Genomic DNA, 19,432 nt, shown 5'->3' with positions numbered 1-19,432 from the left:
GACTGAAGTTACAGAGGCAAAATCCCAGTATTATTAGTACTGTTATGTTTGATACATTACTCCTTTACATTCTGAATATGAGCAGCATTTTGTGCTTATTTGCAAATTAACTATACTTAATCCCCTTATTTTATAATGGTTATATTAAAATTGCTTTATTATATTATCACTTTACGCAAATAATCCCCGCATATTTTTTTTAAAAATGTGAGGCACGAAATTGGAGTACAGGTTTTATTTGCGTCAAGGTTGCCTACATGCTCCTGGCTCACCTAGATTTCGATTGCTGAGTGTACAGTGATGCTTTGTGCAACTGTAGATTGAAAACTGTCCCCATATGTCATATTTAAATGGAAAACAATCCAGACTTAAGTTTAAACTGACTTAAAATTTTTTTTAAAATAGTACCGTATTTTACAGAGTAATTGAAATTCAAACTTTCACCGCGTCACTATAGAACGCATCTTCCGGAATGTGCAGGGGTAGCTTTCCGTACTTTCACTCTCTTTGGTGTGTTTATAGTGTCTATAATTGAAAATAGAGTGAAATCTTAATTCTTTTGTATTCAGCGTTTTAAGGAACGCCACAATATCACGTAGCAGGCAGGACGCAGAAAAGCAGAATCTACAAGAACTGGCAAGGGTTGGCATTTCTGAAATACAAGATGGCTGTTAATTTGAAATCACGTAATTGGAAGTGCGATTTCTGTATTACAGAAACATCGAATTAACAAGGTTTTACTGTATCGCAAAACTACCATCAGATCGTCTGTGTGTATTTCAAGTGTTTACATTGCACGAAAAGAATTATCCACCACAGGTCCTGTTACTGTCCAGTAAAAAGAGACCACATGCGAGAAGTTTCAGACGTGGAGTGTGATTAACTTAATTTAGGAGAGGATTCTAGTGATACAAGAGAACGAATCTTGCCATCTACAGGGAATCTAGCCTATTGCAAGTTCAGATTAATGAAATACCTAATACCAATATAAATGGTCCGTTATTGGACATTATAAATTTTCCAGCTAACTCATTCCTGGTCGCCAGCGTTTCACCCCCATGTGATAGGCTGGGCTCGTCAGTTGGTACCTAGCACACCTACCAAGATGCGTGGCTAGTGCATACTGTGGAGGCCACTGCATAGGCTACTTGAAGCCACCGGCAGTGCCAATGCACCATGAGAGACTTAGTTTCACTACTAAAAATTGATGCCTGCTTGGCCATCAGATGATACAGATGTTTATTTCCATAGGGAATCTGAAATATTTGTCCCGAATGGTATTAAAAATTTACTCATTCGGGACAAATATTTCAGATTCCCTATGGGAAGCAACATCTGTATCATAATGAAATACCTGTCATGTAAGTAGGCCTACTTGCTCATTTTAAGGGAAAATATATTCCATAGCAGTGATAATGTATTTTTATCTCAGGCAAAGCAGCTATATCCGTAAATTTACCTGTTCATATTTGCGTCAAGACCACGTGGACCTCACAGAGTGATACGAAATGTGTGTTTATGCCTACGTTACTCCTGATTGAAAGAGTTACTTCATTTCTTTTTTTTTTCAAAATGAGCCTTCCTAAAATGAGCATGTGGGCATTATTCTAGTAAATACGGTAATAGTATTATTGAAATTTCAAACTGCTATAAAAAATTGACAGTCTTGCTTTACTTTGCAGACGACCCACACTTCAGTGAGTGTGATGGAAAACCTGAATGGAGATGTCTGATCTATTTTCCGATGACTAGGATATAATAGATCCAGCTTCTATTCCTCAGTATGACACTATAACCCTCTGACAAAAGTTAAGATCTAGATTCTTCTCAAACCTGAAACATCTATCCTTTCCATAACCCGAACTACCACACATAGTTCACTATCGAAGGATTCATTTTGGATAGGTCCTGACACGTCAAATTCTTGTCCTTCATTCCTCAGGACCTCAGGAAGGAAACCAACATTTCCACAAGAATCACCTTCTCCGACAGACTATCTCCAGCTACAGATACTAGAGCATCTAGAATAACTTACTGGAAGAATGTGGCATCAGGTGCATTCAATCCTTTACCCCCAGCTCCTCGTACTGAAGACTATGCTGTTATCGCCATAGAATTACAGCCACAGGACTACTACAATAAATACTTTCCAGATGAACTCATAAAAACACTTAGCACAACACACAAACCAGAGATATCTAAGACACACCGGCAGGAACTTAGGTCTAACAGAAACAACTTGGCCCGGAAAACTAAAGTTCCTGAAATTGCTGATAACATGTCGAGGGATAGATACTTCTTGATTAGGAGAAATTTAAAATTAAGGAATGATTTACTTGTTTGTCAATGAATGGGCTGAAGATAAATTTTGGAAAGCGAGACCTCCTCTTAAATACATTGAAGCGGCATGTTTCTAAAATGAAACATTTAATGTTGCCATCGATGAACAGATGATCGATTCCCCTCTACGGCCATGCACCTGCAAGGTAGTATGTGAAAGGGAAGCCAAACCCATGTGGTCTGGAATGTTTCATAGCAACTGCCCAGGATGGTCTACCACTGGATTTTTTGTTTATGCAGGACACGGTACACCAAATCACTGATAACGGTCCGGACATTAATAATTTAGATCTTGGTGGAAGAGTAGTAGCGAGGCTGGCTAAACATATGCCTGCAGGTTGTACTTTGTATATGGATTGATATTTTACATCAGTTCAATTAACAGATGTTCTCCATTGCAAGGCTCAATGTCAAGCAACAGGGACACAAGTCCCAGATCCCTTCAAACATCAGTTTCAAGTCTGATGCAGAATTGAAAAGACTGTTGAGGTTCTGTAGATGAGAAAGTGAGAAATGATGGCCAAATTTGCATTTTAAAATGGTTTGATAACAAGCCAGTTATATTAGCATCCTCCGTTGAAGGAAAGGATCTGCAAGATGTTTGCCGTCTGTGGTCCAAGAAGAATATATTCTAATAAATCTTTGTTGCTGTGAAAAATTATGCTTTCATGGGAGGAATTGACCTCTTGGACAGGATAATTAGTTATTACAGAATTTTTGCAAGAACTAGAAAAAGGACCATCAGAATGATGCAGTTTGATTTTGTGATAGCAACAAGTTTGATAGATTCCAACTTGCCTTGAAAACTCCAAAAAAAGATGTACTCTACTAGTTGTGTTTTCAAATGGAATTTGCAGATTAATATGTAAATCAGCTGATTAACATGATACACCAGAATGAGCCCAGTGAACCTTCTCCCAAGAAAATGAGGTACAACGCAAGGACACCACTACCTTCATCACCTGAGGACAAAGGAAGTCTTGCGTCCTCCAGAGATCCCTACACTATGATCCAAAAACAGATGCAGAATGCCAGGTTGTAAAGCCAACTCTGCAAGAATAAAATTTTCAACTTGTGCCGTCTATCTCTGTACGCAAGAAGACAGTGCTTTAAGTTGTTTCATGAATTGTAAATGTAAGAAGCAGTAATTTAGAGTTCAAGAGTGTGTTATGACAGGTTGTGAAGTGCTAAGAAAATGGACTTCAATACACCAAGGCTATATTCATAACACAAAAATACAGACAATACTTTGAATTTTAAGAAAAGTGTTTAAATTATTTTCTCCCTCAATTCCCTTCTAAATAAAGCTCACATGTCAATGAAAAATATAATTATGTAAGAACACTAGATTTTTATTAAGACCTAATGTCCCCTGCAGAATACAGTAAATTTTCAAATGAAGATTTGGTCAAAGATCTTCATCATTTTCCTAGTATTATGAACATTATTTAGCAATAATGTTATTTGTTTTACGTCCCACTAACTACTATTTTACGGTTTTCGGAGACGCCGAGGTGCCGTAATTCAGTCCCGCAGGAGTTTTTACGTGCCAGTAAATCTAATGACACAAGGCTGACATAATTGAGCACCTTCAAATACCACCGGATTGAGCCAGGTTCGAACCTGCCAAGTTGGGGTCAGAAGGCCAGCGCCTTAACCGTCTGAGCCACTCAGCCTGGCACACATTTAGCACCAGAATAAGTATAAAAACAAAATTAAAATTCAAACCTACCCTCAGGACTGAGGATGTACCACAGTACATACAATTAAATTTAAAAAGTACTTCAGAGTCAGAGTTAATGCACTGCCACAACAGTATGCTGTTACATGCATAACTCCAACTGCTTACCTGTAGTGAAAGAGTCTATGGGTAGCTAAAACATGCCTTACCACCTCTTGGTAAATCCTTTATGCCTGTTTACAAAATACCTGCCAGGCACTTCACAAATATTCCTCAGTTTTAAGATATTTGACACACACCCCATTTTGTTAAGCAAATGGTCTGTGATCCAGTACTAGTACTTACAGGAATCAAGTAAATCAGCTGAAGAGGAATCTCTAGTAGTTGACTTTCCGAGAGTTGTGCTAGATTTCCATGTTTGAATTGTTTCTTGGTTTCATCACTTATACCAAAGTACAGTTCCTTTAGTCTTTCTGGGATAGAGTCAGCAACTGGAAAATGAAAAAATTAATGAAGGAAATCCTTAATTACTGACCGTAACAAGCTTTAAAGGTCATGGAGGCTGTGTTTGGAGGGAATCAAGTCAATTGTCAAATACTTTGCTTTGTAATTCTGGCTTTGTTCAAAAATAATTAGGGCTACTCTTTGCACTTTTTAATATTATATCCTGTATTTTTAACACCCACCCTCTACATATCAAGTGTACTTCTGCAATGCCAATTTTTAGACTACAACCAGATTTCAGGATGAAGAAATTATTTCATTTTTCATTTAAATCTGAAAAATGAATCCCTGATAATTCTACTGTCCCAATATATTCATGAAGTATAAAAATTTAAAAATATTTACAGGAGCTGCATGCACTTCATAGCACTAGAAGTAAACTGCTGAAACTTTCCAGGTCCTAGCTCAAGCAAGACAAAGGAAAAGAGCATAAATGTCAGAGTGGCAGCTTCAATCTCTCTAATACTGAAAATAGGGTTTGCGATTTCTCTTTTATGTTCATGTCATGAAATCAATTCAATCTCCTTCAAATATCAGGAATTGGAATATAACTTTAGGTACACCTTAGAAAATTCAATACTCATTTTCCAAGTATAGTGTAGCATGAAATTCTTTTGCTGCATGGAGGAGGGCATGTTTCACAACAGAAGAAAATGAGGTGGAAGGAAGACAAAGTTAACATTGAAAAAAGTTAAAACGAATTCTTTGTGGTGATGAGTAAAACAAATGTAAAAGTTATTTTTACATCTTGCCACATGTGGCATTTTGAACATTCTACATTCTTTAAGATATGTCATACACTTACCTGTAACATTAGTGCAGCCTTCCGGCATGTTTTCCAGCAAGATGCATTGAAGTGGAACTAGATCTTCCTGCTGTTCCAGGCTCTGAGAGCTTACACCAACTGAAACACATCAGCTAGTAAAAATATGGGAAAGTAAATCATGTAGGAAGAATTATGTATATTTCATTTACTGGTCCACAGAACAGTGCAGCACTGTGGCACTGAGTTAGGCGACATTTGATACTCTCCCCGGCAAATTTGGTGAATAAGCATATATTTAAGAGCCCGCATTAGTTATTTTATTGAAAGTCAAGGGCTAGATTTATTATTGGCGAGCTAGTCCAGCGTGTAATAACTGGCTTGACAAGTTTCAGCAAGGCAAAGTATTGATGGGCCAGCACACCTTTCGATCGAAGCAGTGCGAGTCACACGACAGACTGGATTTCTGAAGGGTAAGCTCCACGCCTGTACATGCACGATTGCTTTCCACAAGTTCTGGAATATTCCTAGCCAATAAATGTAGCCCAGTGCGAACGAATAACCTGCTACAATAAAAACACCAAGCCGGAGGCTATAAAACGTCAAGCTCACATCAAGTCTCTGCTTTTTTCTGCTAGCTGATTTTCTGCTCAGACTAAGTTATTCTGCGACTCATTTTATGGACATCAGCCCACTCTATTTGGATTATTAACTAACGATAATATTGCCATGTGGATGTATTTACAAGCATCGAACCTAAGTTAAGTGTGATATTCAACACTTCAGTAGAGTTTTGTCTGGTTCGTGCACTCTTAACATTTGTGTCAGTTACAGCTAATTTCAACCTCACACATGGAGAAGTCTACAATTCACTGGATACAGTTGCCAACTTCAAGATGCACCCTGCAATGCCAAGAGGAATATCATTTTCATCGTGGGACATTAACTTCCGTGCCATCATGAATTGCTAAGCATGTAAGGCGATTCTAGCATCGAGAGGGTGAACGTGATTGACGTGCTGGAATGTTTACATCAGCCAGGGATCGAATCCCATCCTAAAATTTAAGTATCATGTTTTGTAATATCTGCTCATCTGTGTAGATACTAGATCTATCTTTAGCCAGTAGAACTATTAATTTTGCAGTATTTAGACATATTTCACACTTCCAATCTTAGTAGTGGCAAGGTAGACTAGTTGGATGTTTGAGCAAGATTTTGAACTCTCAGTGTAGTTTAATGTAGTTCTTCTGAATGATTTATCAATCTTATGCCTATATTTAAAGTTATATTTAAAAATAATTGACCTCACGATTAATATTGAATTTAACTTACAATTGTGACAGGTACTATGAGATGGAATTGGATGTGGGTCCATTTTAGAGTTGAATCGAGTTTTATCTATGCATTGTCCGGCAGTTAAGATTGTGTCATCTGGTTTCTCATTTTCAAGATTGTTAATAGACCTAATAATAATAATAATAATAATAATAATAATAATAATAATAATAATAATAATAATAATAATAATAATAATAGCTTGCAAGTTACGAGATCAGGTTAAACATTAAATTAATGGTCGTAAGCAATAAATAGTAATAGATTGTTCTTTGATATTTTGAGTGCTCTACTTCATGAATTTTCCTGGAATATTGGTGATCCCATGGGACAGAATTAGTCATTTTAAAGCTTTTGTCTTGGGAACACAGTGTATTGTATTTTGGAGCAAGTTTTAGTCGCATTTATGTGTAAGGATAATAAATTGATGCTAACCGACCAGGTGTTAGCGATTTGAGATGACCCACCTGATGGTGATTGTTTTTTGTCAGATCTTTGGATAGTAGTCTAATCCCAATTGATCATCGTACGTGAATAGCACATTCTGTGAAAGTGATAACTAATTCACTCCGTACCACATGTTACGTCGAGCATGTTTAACGAACCGAAATTCATCTATTTGATTCCACTGACTTGACCATGACTAACAATCATGCAATAATATATATATGCCCAGGATTTGATTGTAAATCTATATAAATAAAATTGTTCGTGTCTGTTTGTCTGTCTGTTTGTTCCACCATCACGTCGAAACGGCTGGATAGATCTCAACCAAACTTCATATTTAGAGTATACTCATCCCGGGGAAGGTTTCGATATGCATATCATTTTAAAATCTTTGAATACACGGGGGGTTTATAAAGTAGGGCCCACGAGAGTTGAAGTCTGACAGGTGAGCGGCGAAAGCTGTAACTACGAAGTACGCTGCGTTGTCATAGTTACCTCCATTTGCAGCCTACCACCCTTTCAGACAGGCTGAGTGTTTAATAAAACAGGTAGGCCTAGGCCTAATACAATTCATTTACCCTTGACCGGTTCCTAAGCTAGTGTTAATAATTCCAGCATTTAAGACAGAACACGACATTATCGATATATATAAATGATTTCATAACACTAACAAAATCATCAGTTTCTGACAATAACCTCAACAAATGCACATGTTAATCACAGAATAGAACAATACTACCCGCATTGATAGTTTATTATTATTTAACTCGGATTGTTAACGGTACCTGTACAATTCAGGAATAAACTACTGTATAATAAACACAATAGGAAGACGATACTTCATCGAGAAAAGAAATCAGTCAGAATATGAACGACAAGTGACTGAGAGCAAGCCAATCCACGTGATTATAGCGTCCTAAAATGTTGCAACTCTGTTATCGTTGCCATAGCAACAGGCCATTTTCGAGCAGCGTTAGTCAACTTTTTCTCGCCGGTGGCGCTAAACGTCAGACTTCAACTCTCGTGGGCCCTACTGTAGGAAAACCAGAATGGTTTTCCTCCATTTTCTCTTATACTATTGATTTTCTATAAACTTCGTTTACCGTACGTGAAAAGTCTGTTCATTATAAACAACTTTCATTATGTTCATAATTTACCTTACTCTTTACATGACGGAGAAATTTAGAATTTTCTGCTGGTACCATGCTCTGCATTGAGTGACCGACAAACCGACAACGAACCTACAGGTTACCATGGTAACGTCTCTGACTGCATGTCAGCAGGGAAGTAACGTATTGCCATTTTCCTCATCATGCTTTTAAATTCGTGGTTGTTCCTTAGGTAGAAGGCAAGAGAGGCGTCAATCGGCCTATCTGCGGGATATTGGCGGAATATCGTTGGATGTTATAACCGCCTTCGAATAGATTAAGTAATAACACCATTAGTCATCGTATTTGTTTACCTAGGAATCAATGGACCTAAATTTCTCCTGTTACCGCTTTATTATATCCATAACTTACACTAGCATAATTTATTGAGGGGCATTTGATTTTCCAATACATTAACTTGGCATTTACATATTTGTCGTTATCCGATTGTCCTCAGTTATAATCCATTTTCTATTACTTTCAACTTTCTTAACTGTATTATTTTCTTCCTTAATTACGCCGTATGTACGCGAGTGCTACAAACTACTGGATGTATTTCCACCAATACTCATATTTAGAATACACCTGTCCTTGATATGTTTTAGGGCAAAAATTGTTTCTAAATCCCTGAACTGACTGGGGTTTTTTACGAAACCGAAACAGTGATTTTGCACTTCCACAAAATATACACAACCAACGTTAATTTAAATCTACCTGCCTTGGTTGAAATTAATTTCTAAACCTTTTTTCTCATGTGCATCATTTCGATACGAGGATTAATAAGGGAGATATCATTAACGGACCGTTTTTCTGTACAAGTCCCATCGGACTTAACTCACGAGCGGGTGCGTGTAAAGCGTATTCCTTACAACTTGAAAACTACTGAAGACATTCGAACCAAAATTCATATTTAGCATCCACCTGTCCAAAGGTAGGTTTTAAACGTAAATAACATTTCATGTTCCGGAATGGACTGGCGGTTTATAGGGAACCGAAATGGTGATTTTACTCTTCCACAATACATACAGAACAAGACCAACCTGACTGGAAATCGACCAAACGTGATTGAATTCCACCTCTAAACCTTTTGTTCATGTGCATTTTTTCGTCAGGAGGATTAATAAGGGAGATATCGTGAATGGTCAGTTTTGCAGGTTAAGTCCTGCGGACATAGCCAAAAAGGTGTTTTACATGGAGCAGATTCCTTATCTACATAAATCAAATCGTAACGACTGTGTGCCTCTACACTGACTATTTTGGCGAAATTTTCGTACAGCTTTCCGTTTAAGGGGTAATAATGACCATCTGCATAATTTTTGGTTTAGTTTCCTGAAAGTCCTAATTTTTACCCGCCTCGCTCAAAATCCAGATTGCGGCATAATCTGCCAGAAGAAAAAGAAGATAATTGAAATTTGACAAAATTATACGTTTTAGCCTGTAACGAACCGAAAACATCCAAGATCATTAAATTTTTCACTTTTTATCCCCGAAGAAAATCGAAATATGCAGGCAATTTTAATGATGGTGCAGACCTTCGGAAATTCCTATCACATAACAGATTGCACAATCTCCGTTCAATTTGGAATGATCTGCAACCTTGGTCTTATGACTTTTTGCCGTATCTGTATCCCTTTTACGTTTGATTTTTCTCTATTAATGGATGTTAAGTCAATTTGGAATTTTCACATGCATAATTCATACCTTCGATTACTTATATGAAATACAGAATCATCAAACTCTTCACGAAAATTGGCCCACCCAGTAGCCATATATGAGCCAAATGCTATGTATGTAGCTGTCACATAATTATCCGAAAATTAATGTAATGTGAGATAATCTTACAAGAACGTTACCCTGTTCCACGTTTCTAACTCAATCTGACCCAAGAATATGACATATCATAGGACCAGCCATTTAGGCCACTAAATCCGGCGTGTCTTATGGTATAATCCTTTGTCGATATGACGTACGTTTAGTAGCAGTTAATCTGTAAATGAAGGTCTAATATTGTAAACACGCATATACTTTCGTATGTCGATTTTTAGCGATCGAGAAAGGGTGGGTCTGCTATTGTAATCAGTACTCCCCACACCGACTTTGACTGGCAGTATGAAAGGGTTCCTTCTCCAACTCCTGTGTAACTGTCATTAGTAAGGAAGGTCTACAATTGTAATGAATAGTTCACTTCTCGATTTGACTTGCAGAAGGCAAGTGAGCATGCAGTTTTGTTTAAAACTCCCCTACCCGATTGTGTTTGGCAGTAGGCAAGGGTGCCCGCCATTATAAAGAAATGTCTTCATCTAAAATGTGACCGGCATTAGGCATAGTGGCCCGCTATTTTGATGGAAACTCACCAACTTGGTGTGACTGGCAGTAAGCTGGCTGGAAGTAGGAAAATAGGCCTGGCATTATAATGATAACTGCACAACTCAATTTCGAGTGATAGTAGGATAATCGCCTGCCATTATAATAAAAACTAATCTGCCTGGAAGTAGGAAAGGGGGCTGCCATTTTAACGAAAACTCCCCAAATCGATTCTGTCTGCGTAGTAGGCAATGGGGCCTGCAATTATAATGTAAACTTCCCAACTAGATTGTGAATGGCAGTAGGCAAGTGAGCCTGCCGTTATGTCACAAATCCATAACAAACACTTTACATTGGAAACAACGTACGGGGACCTCCCCATGCTCTTCCTCGGATAACGCTAAGATATATGCAATTTTAAAACAATCTTATTGACTGCATGCACACTATTTACTTCGATATTCGAATACAATGTAGAATACCGTAGCGAAGCACGGGTACATTCGCTAGTAATCTAGATAAATTTTGTGTACCTATTGTGTGAATGATGTGTGAATGTGGAAGTTATATTTTTCTGATATTAATTGTGAACATTGTGCTTTAATCTGGTCATGTGTTCATCGGGTGTTCATCACGATGATCAAGATTTCAGTGTTGCCTTTTGTCGATTTGTTGTTTGTATGGAAGTGTTTAATGAAGTGTATTGAAATTACATTAACTTAACGACAAAATTTAGTTTTTATTGGGGTTGAATTAAGATGAATAAGATCATCTGCTTTAAAGGCAAAGGCAATGATGAGCAATGATTAAATACTCACTGACTGAATAAAATGGGCAATGATTAATAATTAAATAATTAATGATTAAATAAATGACTAAACAATCTGATTACATAAGCCATGACTAAGAAATTAGTAATTAAATAATTGAAATAAATTATTTCATGTTAATTCAATAACACGATAGTGTGACCACCGAAATAAAATTTGAATGAAGGAATTCAATTCTAGTCAAACAGGGGTATTGTTTTAAGATTCAACACTGATCTTAAGTCACGTGATAATGTAATTTGTAAGTTAATAATGCGAAAGATAATTGAGCAATTTAATTAGGAGACACGAATTAGAAATACTCAATTGGAGAAGTTTATATAACCCATCTTGAAATAATGTAAACAATTCTTAATTGGCATGTCCGCAAGGTATTTACCACGTGGTTAAGTGGAATTTTGACTATTTTTGTAACAGAGGAAGTAGGTTATACAGACTAAACAAAATGCCACACTTTGAGGTCGGCATGCGATTCCTCATCCCATTGCAAGACAAAAGTTTCCATAGCCAAATTTGATCTGGTGCTGTTGGAAAACAAGTCTAAAAAGAGAAGCCGGCAACACTGTCACATCCTGCAGTGCAACAGAATGTAATAGAGACACTTGCATCATCCCGCTCTACCATACCTACCGTTGCAGCTCACCAAGTAGACTGCTGGGTTATCGAAGACATCCGGTTGTCACATTACAATAGTCTAACACATGACAGTGTGATCCGTTCAACTGAATGCACGAGTTGACTAACCACTCGGTGCACAACCATAACTGGTCCTGTCAAGTGCATGTAGGGCAGCTTTCTGATGGAGTACACAAACTGCGAATATGTCTATATGCTTTTAGCGTTTGGTGCATCCGATAACCAAACCGCTGCTGCTAGTGCTCATATGCAGCACGGTACCTTCAAAGCCGCCATCCCAATAGGAATGATTTTCGTCGCCTTGAGCAACACATGCGGGAAACCGGTAATCTTTGTCCACAAGTAATGGACAGCAGTGGCGAAGCTAGCTATATTACTTGGGGAGTCGAAGAATATTGTTCAAGCTTACCTTAAATTCTTTTATAAAGCAAGTGTATGCGGCGCTCCTTTCTCTCTGCAAATGTATCAATGACACTGTCCCTGAAGCTCTGATTATTTGACAGTTCGTGCAATAGAGATTTCTCTATCGGAAGTGTACTTAAATTACGTAGTCTGCTGTTTGTCATTGAATTCCTCAGGAAGGTTTTTATGCGTTTTAGCGCACTCATACTTCTTTCACTCGAACATGTTGTCACTGGAAATGTGGCAACAAACGTGTTGTTTGTTCGTAAACCTTGTCCAGACCATTATCCAACATATATTTTAGCAGTATTTGTGGAGGTAGATGTTTAGCTTCATCAGAGTACACATTCACAAGTTCATTTGTCTGTTGTTCACTTTCGAAAAAAGGGTACATCTTCAGGAGTTGTTTCATTTTCATTGAGGGAAAACTTGTGTTGTAAGCCTTAAATTGATTCTCATCCAATAATTCTGCAAAATGGAAGTTTTCAAAGTCACAGAACCGTATTTCCATCTGTACCACGGTGGTATCAATTATTTCATATGCTAATGCTGTGAGGGTTGGCACTACAAATGATTCTGTTGCCATTGCGGTATTGAGAGCTTTGCTGGTGTCTATGCATTCATTCACTGTTTTTCATTTCTCAGATTGTTTAAGTTATTTATGGTTTGCTTTATCTTATGGTTGCAGATATTTACATTAGATGTGCATTTTGCTTGCAGCACCTTGAATAAATGATCCGTGTAGCAAAATATCTTGTTGAAGAAGCACAACAGGAAGAGGAAATTAGGGTCATCTAATCTCCTTATCAGTCCCATAGCACCATTAACAGGCTCGCCATCCCATTCTTCATCTTTATCAACAATGTGTGTAAGCTTCTTTCAAGTCCTTGAAATGGGATGCTATTGTTAGTGTTGCTCTGGAGTGGAAGTTCCAACGTGTCGTACATGCCGGCGGAAGTTTAAAGCCTTTATCTCTTAGGACTTGAGTTCTCTTTGATGACTTGCTGAAATATGTATGGAAGGCAGTCAAATCATAAGTAACGAGACGCACTTTCTTTATAGCTTTTGCTCTATACAAGAGTATGAAATTAAGCTTATGTGCATAGCAATGTATAAACACTGCATGTGGGCAAACTTGCTTTACGATAGTTTGAACACCCTTTTTAGAACCCGCCATTACGGAAGCCCCGTCGTAAGTCGGGCATATTAACTTCTTTTCTACGCCCCATTTTCGTAAGACATCCAATATTACGGCTGACAGTCCAGTGGCACTTTTATCTTTTGAGACGTCGTAGAACCCCACAAACCTCTCGTGAACGTTGTGTTTGAGTCATCAGTCCATAGACTGGTTTGATGCAGCCCTCCATGCCACCCTATCCTGTGCTAACCTTTTCATTTCTACGTAACTACTGCATCCTACATCTGCTCTAATCTGTTTGTCATATTCATACCTTGGTCTACCCCTACCGTTCTTGCCACCTACACTTCCTTCAAAAACCAACTGAACAAGTCCTGGGTGTCTTAAGATGTGTCCTATCATTCTATCTCTTCTTCTCGTCAAATTTAGCCAAATCGATCTCCTCTCACCAATTCGATTCAGTATCTCTTCATTCGTGATTCGATCTATCCATCTCACCTTCAGCATTCTTCTGTAACACCACATTTCAAAAGCTTCTATTCTCTTTCTTTCTGAGCTAGTTATTGTCCATGTTTCACTTCCATACAATGCCACGCTCCACACGCAAGTCTTCAAAAACATCTTTCTAATTCCGATATCAATGTTTGAAGTGAGCAAATTTCTTTTCTTAAGAAAGCTTTTCCTTGCTTGTCCTAGTCTGCATTTTATGTCCTCCTTACTTCTGCCATCGTTGGTTATTTTACTACCCAAGTAACAATATTCATCTACTTCCTTTAAGACTTCGTTTCCTAATCTAATATTTCCTACATCACGTGCCTTCGTTCGACTGCACTCCATTACTTTTGTTTTGGACTTATTTATTTTCATCTTGTACTCCTTACCTAAGACTTCATCCATACCATTCAGCAACTTCTCGAGATCTTCTGCAGTCTCAGATAAAATAACAATATCATCCGCAAATCTCAAGGTTTTGATTTCCTCTCCTTGGACTGTGATTCCCTTTCCAAATTTCCCTTTGATTTCCTTTACTGCCTGTTCTATGTAAACATTGAAAAGGAGAGGGGACAAACTGCAGCCTTGCCTCACTCCTTTCTGGATTGCTGCTTCTTTTTCAAAGCCCTCGATTCTTATCACTGCAGACTGATTTTTATACAGGTTGTAGATAATTCTTCGTTCTCGGTATCTGATCCCTATCATCTTCAGAATCATAAATAGCCTGGTCCAATCAACATTATCGAATGCCTTTTCTAGATCTACGAATGCCATGTACGTGGGCTTGTCCTTGATTCGATCCTCTAAGATCAGACGTAAAGTCAGGATTGCTTCACGTGTTCCTACATTTCTTCTGAAGCCAAATTGATCTTCCCCCAACTCAGCTTCAACTTGTTTTTCCATTCTTCTGTAAATAATACGTGTTAAAATTTTGCAGGCATGAGATACTAAACTAATAGTGCGGTAGTTTTCACACCTGTCAGCACCGGCTTTCTTGGGAATAGGTATAACAACATTCTGCCGAAAATCGGATGGGACATCTCCTGTCACATACATCTTGCACACTAAATGAAATAACCTTACCATGCTGGTTTCTCCTAAGGCAGTCAGTAATTCAGAGGGAATATCATCAATTCCAGGTGCCTTGTTCCTATTTAGGTCACTCACAGCTCTGTCAAACTCTGACCTCAAAATTGGGTCTCCCATTTCATCAACATCAACAGCCCCTTCATGTTCCAGAACGAAATTATCTACATCGTTACCTTGATACAACTGTTGGATATGCTCCTGCCATCTTTCTGCTTTGTCTTCTTTCCCTAGAAGTGGCTTTCCATCCGAGCTCTTAATATTCATGCACCTAGATTTCCTTTCTCCAAAGGTTTCCTTGATTTTCCTGTATGCAGCATCTACCTTTCCCAGGACCATACAGCCTTCGACATCCTTGCACTTCTCCTTCAGCCATTCTTCCTTAGCTACCTTGCACTTTCTATCCACTTCATTCTTTAATCGCCTGTATTCTTTTCTGCCCTCATCATTTCTAGCATTCTTGTATTTTCGTCGTTCATCAATCAGGTCTAGTATCTCCTGAGTTATCCACTGATTCTTAGTTGATCTTTTCTTCCTTCCTAACATTTCTTCAGCAGCCCTACTGACTTCATTTTTCATGACTCTCCACTCTTCCTCTACTGTGTTTCCTTCGGCCTTTTCATTTAGTCCTTGTGCAACATGTTCCTTGAAACAATCCATCACACTCTTTTCTTTCAACTTGTCTAGATCCCATCTTTTTGCATTCTTTCCTTTCTTCAATTTCTTCAACTTCAGATGGCATTTCATGACCAACAAGTTGTGGTCAGAGTCCACGTCTGCTCCTGGGAAAGTTTTGCAATCCAACACCTGGTTTCTGAATCTCTGCCTAATCATAATGAAGTCTATTTGATACCTTCCAGTGTCTCCAGGTCTCGTCCACGTATACAGCCGTCGTTTGTGGTGTTTGAACCAAGTATTGGCGAGGACTAAATTATGGTCAGTGCAGAATTCAACCAGCCGACTTCCTCTTTCGTTCCTTTGTCCCAATCCAAATTCTCCTACTGTGCTACCTTCTCTTCCTTGGCCTACCACTGCGTTCCAGTCTCCCATCACAATTAGATTCTCGTCACCTTTGACATATTGTATTAAATCTTCTATATCCTCATATATTCTTTCAATTTCTTCATCATCCGCTGAAGTAGTAGGCATATAGACCTGCACTATTGTGGTGGGCATTGGTTTGGTGTCTATCTTGGCGACAATAATTCTTTCACTATGCTGGTCGTAGTAGCTTATCCGCTGCCCTATTTTCTTATTCATTATTAAACCAACTCCTGCATTACCCCTGTTTGATTTCGTGTTGATAATTCGGTAGTCGCCTGACCAAAAATCCTGTTCTTCCTGCCAACGTACTTCACTTATACCAACTACATCTAACTTTAGTCTATCCATCTCCCTTTTCAGATTCTCTAACCTACCACAACGATTCAAACTTCTAACATTCCACGCTCCGACTCGCAGAATGTCAGTATCCATCTTCCTGATGATCGCCCCCTCTCGTGTAGTCCCCACCCGGAGATCCGAATGGGGGACTAGTTTACCTCCGGAATATTTTACCCGGGAGGAAGCCATCATCAGTACATCATTCATACAGAGAGAGCTGCATGTCCTCGGGAGGTGGTTACGGCTGTAGTTTCCCGTTGCTTTCAGCCGTGTAGCAGTATCAACACAGCTAAGCCATGTTGAGTATTATTACAAGGCCGTATCAGTCAATCATCTAGACTGCCGCCCTTGCAACTACCGAAAGGCTGCTACCCCCCTTTCGATGAACCATTCGTTAGTCTGGTCTCTCAACAGATACCCATCCGAAATGGTTGCACCTGCAGCTCGGCTATCTGCATCATTGGGACACGCAAGCCTCCCCACCGCGGCAAGGTCACATGGTTCGTAGAGGAGGAACGTTATAACCAACATAATACCGAAATATAATGTTCATCTGATTCTGACAAGATATATCTAATGTTTCATCCGCCTGAACGGATACAAATTCACAAATAGAAAGTTCTTTCTGAATCTCTTCATTCATCACTTGAGTTACATAGTCAATAAGTTCATTCTGAATGTCACTCGAAGTTCCTTTAAATCCTGAAGTTGCTCCCAGATGCTCTCATGAATTGTTCTTGTGCTAGCAATTCCAAGGTCTCGAGGTACCGGTAGTTATCTTTATTTACGGAGTCACTACTCTCGTCATGCCCACGGAATGGAAGTTCTTGTTTTCCGAGAAAACACACCACTTGAACTAACCTGCCAAGAACCCGTCTATTATGATTTACTAACTCATTATGCTTTAGAGCTGCAAAACGAGCCGCTTCGGATATCGCATGAACTATTCTACTCCTGCCGAGAAGAAAACGTTCACTGTTCTGAATATGTCTTTTTGAAATCTGGCGTTTACGTGCTCTTCTATGAAAATTTTTTAGGGCACTGATGCCACCCTCATTCCTTTCACTATCACCTCTAAATAATATGCAAATGTAACAATAAAACTTACAATCTGTCACACTTGCTGTAAGCCATGTATAATCCTTATACCACTGGGACTGGAAAGTTCTTATTTGGTTCCCATCCTTTTGCACAATTTTCAATAATGGCTGTCGCTGCTTGTCTTTCAGGGCACATTTTTCTTCGAAAGACAAAGAAGAAAATGGAGTTCGAAGCAAGTATGTAATAAGATCATTACTTTCATTCATTATACACGGATTTAAAAAATACTGGCAACTCTTCACAAAACACAGACCACTAATAATAAGTTGTAAACTTCACAGATCAACATATCAGAACGTAAACATTAACTCGTGACTCGAGACTTTGAAACCTAGCTGGGAGTCTAGTCTCCAAGCGAGCACTTACCGCTGCATGACGTCATACGTTGTCATAGCAACCAGCACAAGCCCCGCCCGCTAGCAGATAGGTAAGAGTCTGGCTGAAGCCAGACTCAACGGCTAGGCTCAGTGCTCTGCGAGTAGCGCGGCAGATCGGAGAGCCGTGAAGTCTATTAAGTTTATTAGACATAATTTTCGTGCCTTATATCAATAATTTATTATTCGTATTTCGTCTGGGGAATCTGAGACTCTTAGATTCCCCCCTAGCTTCGCCACTGATGGACAGAGGTTGTCCAAGGCAGGCCCAGAACTACGGCAAGGCAGGGCAGCAAAATTAGGAAATTATTAAAAAGGGGGAGTTTAATTTTTCAAAATACCACAATTAATATTTAATTTTGATTTTGTTGCCCAATTCATCAACTTTATTACACTGACACTGTATACCAAGTTATTTTCATTATAAGATGCTGCACAATATTTAACATAATTCTTAGGTCTGGAGTGAGTCTTTTACTGTTATGCCTACTACTGATATGAATAATTAGTAGCCTGAACGCTCTGCAGAGGGGTCAGGGACTAAAACAGTGACCTTGACGCAATGTGCGAGCATCTCATCCACCTCACCCCCTTTCTCCCCATGCTCCCCCCTGCTTCCAATAAACAGTAAACTAAATAGACACCTGCAGTCATTATCGACGGCTATACATGTAGCCTGCCAGTACACTTGTCTGCGTGCGTTGATACAAACCAATAGTTTTATTTTATTTGCATTTAGTATTTAGTTAGTGTTCGGAGTCTTATTCGTGTTACCGTTTATCAGTGTTTGGAAAACAACTGTTTAGTACACTTTGAGCTGAGTTTTTTTCAGTTTCCAAATCATGGATGGCAGAAAACAACTGAGAAAGAGTATAGAAAACTTGCCAAAGAAAAAAGAAAGAAAGAAAGCGATGTGCTGTCACAGACACCAAAATTAGAAGCATTTTTTAAAAACCAAATGTTAATTAAGATGAAGTCTCAAAAGAAAAATCAGGTAAGTAAATAAATTTTTATTTCAATATTTAAATTATAGCACATTAGGGAAGAGAGGAATTAACTGTGCCATATCGCACTTTACAATGTTTTTAATACTTCATTTTGTAACATATTACTGATTGAATTTGAATCCTGGCTTTTAATATTTTAGATGACGAACCTGGAGAGGAAGGCGCGCAACATGTCTAACTTCGAAAGAAACTCGCTCCTACTGGTGAAGCGAATGAAGTTTAATTATCTCGTCCAGACCCCGTAACTGGTCTTCAGAAGAAACGTCAGAGTTATCCTTTGATTTTAGGAATACTGCTTCAGATTTTGAAAGGTGTTACAGAACAAACATGAGCTTTGAAAATCTGAGCCAAATTTAAGTAATAGCAGAGGACGTAACTTAACCAAAGATTAGTTTTATAAAGTTCTCGAAAATGGAGAAAAACTAAAAAGATCATGGTTAAGCTATAGCGAAAGTAAGAAA

General features: G+C 38.5%; 1 protein-coding gene across 2 annotated transcripts in view; it reads right to left on the bottom strand.

Moving 5' to 3' along the window:
• LOC136863739 (uncharacterized) overlaps nucleotides 1–19,432 on the bottom strand; it is a 357,445-nt gene that overhangs the window by 261,907 nt on the left and 76,106 nt on the right. For both annotated transcript variants that reach the window (XM_068226336.1, XM_068226337.1), the window contains exons 2-3: nucleotides 5,331–5,429; nucleotides 4,367–4,512 (exon numbers count right to left, since the gene is read on the bottom strand). In XM_068226336.1, coding sequence (XP_068082437.1) covers nucleotides 4,367–4,512; nucleotides 5,331–5,429 — 245 coding nt within the window. The remainder of the gene's footprint in view (nucleotides 1–4,366; nucleotides 4,513–5,330; nucleotides 5,430–19,432) is intronic.

Source organism: Anabrus simplex, chromosome 2 (assembly GCF_040414725.1).
Source record: "Anabrus simplex isolate iqAnaSimp1 chromosome 2, ASM4041472v1, whole genome shotgun sequence".
NCBI lineage: Eukaryota > Metazoa > Arthropoda > Insecta > Orthoptera > Tettigoniidae > Anabrus > Anabrus simplex.
The sequence above is the reverse complement of the archived record's forward strand: the minus strand, read 5'-3'. Positions and strand labels throughout refer to the sequence as shown.